Source organism: Setaria italica, unplaced genomic scaffold (genome assembly GCF_000263155.2).
Source record: "Setaria italica strain Yugu1 unplaced genomic scaffold, Setaria_italica_v2.0 scaffold_96, whole genome shotgun sequence".
NCBI lineage: Eukaryota > Viridiplantae > Streptophyta > Magnoliopsida > Poales > Poaceae > Setaria > Setaria italica.
The window spans coordinates 4,413-11,541 of NW_014576797.1; the positions used below are offsets into that span (position 1 = coordinate 4,413).

The 7,129-nt window shown below is 44.4% G+C and overlaps 2 protein-coding genes across 2 annotated transcripts; both read left to right on the plus strand.

Moving 5' to 3' along the window:
• The first annotated feature begins 746 nt into the window (after nucleotides 1–746).
• Nucleotides 747–3,729, plus strand: LOC101755295 (dirigent protein 2). Its single transcript, XM_004987329.3, has 4 exons — nucleotides 747–873; nucleotides 1,852–2,260; nucleotides 2,847–3,036; nucleotides 3,370–3,729. The coding sequence occupies exons 1-4, from the start codon at nucleotides 747–749 to the stop codon at nucleotides 3,409–3,411; spliced, it is 768 nt and encodes a 255-aa protein (XP_004987386.2). The 3' UTR covers nucleotides 3,412–3,729.
• A 1,148-nt stretch (nucleotides 3,730–4,877) lies between these two features.
• LOC106804130 (cytochrome P450 71D10) lies at nucleotides 4,878–5,947 on the plus strand. The gene is made up of 2 exons (XM_014804612.1): nucleotides 4,878–4,992; nucleotides 5,562–5,947. The coding sequence occupies exons 1-2, from the start codon at nucleotides 4,878–4,880 to the stop codon at nucleotides 5,945–5,947; spliced, it is 501 nt and encodes a 166-aa protein (XP_014660098.1).
• The last annotated feature ends 1,182 nt before the right edge of the window (nucleotides 5,948–7,129 follow it).

The window sequence follows — 7,129 nt, forward strand, 5'->3', positions numbered from 1 at the left end:
AATCCCCATGATACTCATTAGGTATCATTACTAAGTTAACAGTGCAATAAAACTGCGCATTGACCTTAGCCGATCTAGGCTGAGTTGACCTCCTCGTGTGATACACTGACTGGCTATAAGCACACCTTAATTACCGGCTGGGCCTGCAATCTTAACTGGCCCGCACTACTGGAAAACTGAAAATTGGTCCTAACCCCTAGTACCGGTTGGTTTTTGACCTGATACTAATATTAGCATTAGTATCGGGTCGAACGGATAGCTCCTTAGGAGCCCTCCAGGACCCCCTTTAGTACTGGTTGGAGGCTCCACCCGGTACTAATGTGCCTAAGGGTTTTTAGTACCGGGTGGAGGTTCTATCCAGCACTAATGGGTAACCTTTAGTACTAGTTGGAGCCCTGAACAGGTACTAAAGAGCTCCGAACCTTATCGACTGCCTCCTACCCGCTCCCATCCCCCTTATCTCTTCTACGTCAACCTTATCTCTTCTCTCCCCTCACACTTCTCTCTCCACCTTATCCGCTTGCCACCCCCTCCCCATCCCTCTCCCACCGCCGCCCCTCCCCCTCCTTCTCCCACCCCCTCCCCTCCCCCTTCCTCTCCCGCGCCCTGCCCCTCTGCTGTCCCTCCCCTTCCACCTCTGCTCGCCCCTCACTAGCAGTGAGGAGAGGCAGCGGGGCGAGGTGCGGGGCAGTTCTTGGGCGCGCGGGGGAGCAGCGGCCAGTCGGAGGCAGCGGGGCATAGGCAGGATGCTACGGCGGGCCGGACGCGGCGGCACAGATATTGTCTTTCCCTCCCTCTGCCTCTCCCTCTCCATCGGGGCCGCGGATGTCGGCAGCCGGCGGGGCGGCGGCGGCTGCGGGGTGGGGCACCCGGGTGTGGCTAGTGGGGTGGTGTTGGCGGCGGAGCGGGGCTGCCTTGCGCGGCTGGCGGGATACGGGGCCGAGCGCCTAGCTAGATTTCATTTTTTTTTAATACCTTTTTAGCACTAGTTATTTGACCCGGTACTAAAAACCACCCCTTTGTTACTGCGCTTTCCCTGTAGTGCGGCGAGAGAGGGCAGTATGCGTGCCATGTGTACTTGGCAGGAACTAACAGGCATACTCTTTTATACGTGAAATATTGCTTACCTCTTTAACAGCACACGTATGGGCTCGTGGTCGCATTGAGCTATATCTATCTATCTTACTTATAATAAAGGGCTTAGCTTTTTAGCCTCCTCGTGAATCGTGACCCCACATCGGACCTGCGTGCTGTTTAAGTGGGATCCATGTGGGACCTGTTTAAGTGGGATTCATGTGGGACCCACATACTATTTGAGTGGAACCCACGCACATTCAGGTAGATCCACATGGGACCCGAGTATGATTCAAGTGGGACCTCTGCACATTGTTAGGTGGGACCTACTATTCTATTAAGTGGGTCCCATGATCCTTTTTTTAATTATCAATGGCGCTTTATTGCATGAAAAGTATAAAATATATTTAATTGTTTTTATATATAAAAATAATAACTAAACTTTGTATACTACATTCACATGTGGTAACCTTACTACTTTTGGATCTTGCTTTCACTTCGTAAACTCGTAAAATATGATTGAATTAGGGGGGTTATTATTAAGCTATTTTCATAATGACATAGGAGGGTATCTTTTTAGAGAATATAATACATCCAATTGCTATATTGATTTGAGTCTACCAATTGATGGCAAGATGTTTTGCTTTTTTTGAGAATTTTCAAGATTTCCCTCTTTTTTTATAGTGTCCACCTAATATTTTAGAAGACTTCACCTGAAGGCTTCAAAAAGAACCTCCAATTAATTAGTAATAGTGATATTCTTTTATGTGTACTCAGCCAAAAAAAAAAACCCACCCATCAACCCTTCTCCAGATCTCCTCAGAAAACACACACCTTCCATCTATAAATACAACCCATCTCCTCCTCAGATAACACACAGCCTCTCCCCTCTCACTGGGAACACATCACTCCCGCTAGCCATGGCCTCTTACACAATAGATTCCGTTCAAAGTGAGCTTAAGATGACCCTATACATTAAGGAGGTGTATGACGGACCGGACACTAACGGAGTGACCATTATAAGCAGAGCGAAAATGGGTACAACCTGGGTCTTTTCGTGGCTGGTAACAGATGGGCCAGGTCCCGATGCAAATATCGTCGGTCATATGCAGGGCACAAGTGTTCAAGTAGCCAATACTCCTGATGTGTATCAATATTCCCTTGGATTAGTGTTTGGGGATAAAAGGTGAGAATTTTTTCTTTAGCACAAGACAACAATCTACTTTCACAACCTCTCGCAAACAGATCCATGTACTTACTTTTACAGATAATACTTATGTTTGGTAATATCTCCAAAGCGCACCATTAGTTACTCATTTGTTCATTTCCTGCCGGTTATAAAAGAAAATACCATTCTTACATCATTATGGTCTCTTGACACAAGTCCTACCCTACTCATCGGATTTTCCCTATGTCACACTATCACGTGATATAGGCTTTATTTGGAACAGTTTAAACCCTGCTTGTGAGCAAAATAAGCTGAAACTAGCAGCCAAACAGTGAGTGTTTTTGCACCTTCTTCCCACAACTCCCATTTGTACAAATACGCGGAAGTTGGTTAGGGAAGCGTTTTTCACATATTTGTGCAGCTTATTTGAGAAGGGCTTCTCCTCACAGCTGTACCAAACAGGGAAACATATTGTTGAGAAAAAATAATATAATGATCGGTTGCAAGTAACCCAACGGAATCACACATTTCATTGATGTTGTAGTAGTGTATGATATATTGCAGACATTTGTTATATTCTTTAATGCTTATGTGCATAACATAGGTTCAATGGGTCCACGCTACAAATATCTGGAACTTCCCAAATAAATGGTGAGTGGAGCATTGTTGGAGGGACCGGAGAACTTGCTATGGCTAAGGGTACTATCAAACGCACAGAAATCAGATATATCGGAAACACAAGGATTTCAGAACTCAAAATACATGCGTTTTACACTCCAATGAACTCTACAACCGTAAGTAAACCCAATTTTTAATATTATGAGCATCAACTTTCCTATTTAAGTTTACTACCAGTTTCGGTTGACAGAACTTTCATAATATTATATGACTAGTAACACCATTGTAGCTGATGATGCATTGGATACTTGTTGAACCTTTTCTATTCACATTATATATTGCTGCTAGTGCTAAAAATTTCACACCTAATGTATCGAACTACACAACTTCGTCCGGAAACATTCTGTTTTATATTGTGACATACATAGGCCTGTACAAGGCAGTTGAAACTGGAGATTTCTTAACTTATACATATTCCCTTGATTAACTATCTGCACAACCTTATGTAGGTTTCCAGCAATAATACTGGATGCAAATTCCAGAAGGCATGAGTTTGCAGTCCTTTAGATTCCTCTTAGTGCAAGGCAAACAAGATCTGCTAAGGAAATATCTGTGTATTATCAGTTGTTTGTTTCCTAATAATAATCTCGACTCTGTATTCGGGATTACAGACCAAATTTGCTGGTTCCATGTCACCTTAGTTTGCTCCACGAGTAGTTCGTTTTCATTATTGAGTCTTATTTAGTTTCGGTTTGGGTTTCCTAACCGGGACTAAGGAAGGATTTTCTACTGGTGTGTGGAATTGTGTCACCGTGCCACTGTTACAATGACGTGTATTATTTCAATAAAATTTATTTTGTGCTACGTCATTCTATCCAAGGGGTCTTAACTCATACCGTGTATTATATAGCACAATACATCAGCACCTGATTCAAGTGGGAACGATCCATCAAATGGACTTTTCCTTTCCCTGGCATATGATTCAACTAAACATCATTCACCGTGTTTGATTAGACGAGTTAAGCTAGCTGGTTACAATTAGACTACTAACACTACATTATATCCCCCAGTCACCCCCGCTACACAACATCTCTTGCTATCTCCACCTTAATCCTAAAGGGACGCATTAGAAAAAACATAAATCTTATAAAACTTATGATAATAGTCATATCATCTATTTTTCTTTAAAAACTACCCATTGCCACTGCGATTAGGAAAGGGGTGCACTGGATATAGCTACCCAAAATGAGAGTGTCGGATATTCCGGTGCTCTTTGTGTTGTGGCTAGCCGTTGGACCAATGGCTCCTTGAGTTGTTTGGACTAATTATACCCTCTCGTCCATTTGAAATGTCTTCAAGAAGAGAATATGGGCTGTCATGCACACCTAGGTAGCTAAGATATCACTTCCAAAATGAAAAATCAACAAGCTTCTTGGACTTGTACTCATCAATATTTTGTACGGATGTTGCGCTGCCTGGAATCCACTTTTATTTAACAATGACACTATTTGCTCAAAGTGGTGTATGATCCAAGAGGTTGGTAGTGGTACTATTGGATCTAATTCCGATGCTTATTTACAACATAAATTACCAAATGAAATATGAGGCGAAGTTAAAGGGGCAGCAAAAGGGAATGAAAATAATGGCTTAAGGCATAGCATTTGATCATTCCATGCTTAATTGGTGGGATGACATTACATTTTAAGATTATATGGGCATAGATGGCACCTGGGGCCAAGTTTAAAGAGGGAGCCTATCTGGACTTAAAAGAATATAAGGATCTAGATAATACTCAAAGCCAAGTTTATGAGTCAGGTTTACAATTTGATAGTATATTGACCTAAAATAACACAGCCAGACAAGTTAAAATATGGCCACGGACTTTGCGTATGTTTTAGCCTTGTCATTTATAATATATCCTGTACAGCACATCATCACACACGAACGTACTTGTAGTACACATCTTCTCATTTCTGTGCTGCCATGCTTGTGCCGACCTACATGCCATCACTACGAGATGGCCGTGGCCGGGGACTTTACTTTTATGGTGGACTGTATCAGTGGCAACAATGAGATGCTCGGTTGGTCATGTGGTCGATCAAATGTTTACATTGATCCTCTTCTCATGCAAGGTTGCTGCTGGTTGGGTTGTGACTTGTGAGTAGCACTATGGATGAAAATTGGGTTGTGACTTGTGAGTAGCACTATGGATGAAAATTGATCGGATACAAATACAAATAGTTTTTTTTTTCTCGGATCGAATTCGGATACGAATAGTGATAAGATGTGTCGAATATTAATATCCATCCTATTCGGACCTTCTAACCTCCTCTGTCGGATAATATCCATACCACTTTAATCTCTAAGTCGAACCATAGTGCATTTAATGATCCGTCTGTCAAGATCTATTGGCCAACTCAGACAATCATATCTTTCGTGCCTGTGCGGCGGAGTAGTCGCTGTCGCGCGGACCAGGCTGCCTGCAAGGCATCGTACTCCTCCACATGGCCGGACAATGGTGCTAGCCTGAGACTGAGACCTGCCATCACGTTCTGTTTGAAGGTACATGTCCTCTGCACCAATGGAGCGCATTGGGTTGGCGCTGCCGATTCTGCCGCGTCCTGCGTCGCTGCGAGACACGTTGATTCAGATTCACAAGTGTACCATTGGTCTGAAATTTTGCATCAGTCCTTGCGATCAGAAAGATTCAGTGTTGAGCTGAATCGATCACGAAGAAATAAAAACTTTTGCTATGAAGAGCTGGGCGAGCTCCAGTACCTGCACCACGTCATCCGGGAGGCGTTCCGGCGGCACGAGCTGGAGCGGTTCAAGGACGACGCCGCCATGGCGGCGGTGGACTTGAGGGGCGCCGACTTCGAGCTCGTGCCGTTCGGCGCCGGCCGGAGGATGTGTCCCGGCATGCCGTTCGGGCTCCTGGCCGGTCTCCTGCTCCACTTCGACTGGGAGGTGCCCGGCCTGGCCGACCCGGCGCAGCTGGACATGGCCGAGGAGTTCGGCATCACCGCGCGCCGCAAGAACGACCTCCTGCTATGCCCCATCCTCCGCGTATCCGTGCCCGGCATCTAGTCGCCGTCGCCACGCGACCGCCCATAGAACAGTCCTGCGTTCTGCATTAATGGCGTTAGTCCATCTACTCGTGCAGCTGCACGGGATAATGATTATGAATTTTTGATGGATAATGGGAGTCTATGAAGTATGAATGAGGTTTGCGTCAAAAAGAGAAATACTTCGTGCATATAATATTATTTAGACAAAATCCATATTATTAAGTGGTTGGTTTAAACCATTTGATTGATAAGTGTGCAATTATACATCCTGTCACCATGTTGATCAGCTTGAGGAAATTAAGCTCGAGCAAGTTTCTAAACTGGAAGCCTTAGATCTGAGTCATGAGTTTGTTGTCAAACACTAATACCAATACAACAGGAGCGTCTCAGCTTATATTTTGATGATGATAAAATCAGAACAGAGTAGAATGTAAATGACATGTCTGCATTAGCTCAATTGGCCTCCACCTATCCATGCCAGCTACTCCATTGTATGTACTTGTCATCTTTCTTTGCGATGATACCCGTATGCAGGTTTTTTGTGAGCACCGATAGGAGTATGATTTACTGGGTCGCCTTGATGGCTTGACGCAAGATTGAGAAGTAAAATCTGTATTTGTATTTTTAAAATATGAACAAAATATGTACTCCCTACTTTGTCTTTGTTGAATTTTGTTGCGTACTTCGTACACTAGCACGCCTGCATTTCATTTCCCATGCAGAGAAAATCTTAGTGTTTTTCTCTCCAAACACCAGGCACAAAGTTGACGAGATAGTGGCAAAGCCTGCTGCCACTTCGACAATTGATCCTCACCTTAAGGCTATGTATGATGAGGTAACATGGCTCATTGGCACCGACAAGTCAAGCGGTGGGAATATCAACGATTCAAATGGGAAGACCAAGATCTAGACAAGGAAAAAACTACGTCGATATGAAATATAATATATATTGGATGAAAGACAGTTCATGGATGAACTCCGAGATTTCCTTGGGGGTGCTAGGGGGGCTCGAGCCCCCTACCCCATGCGAATCGGTGGAGCACCTCCCCCCACACCTCTCGATTTTTTCGCCAAGGAGAGACCAAGAAAAAAGTCAGAGGTGTCTGGAGGTTCAAGAACAACAATACTTTGCGATACTAGGGCAGCAGCCGGGCTTCAAGTCTTAGCCCGTCAGTCAGGGCCCTCCCGGAGGATCACCACA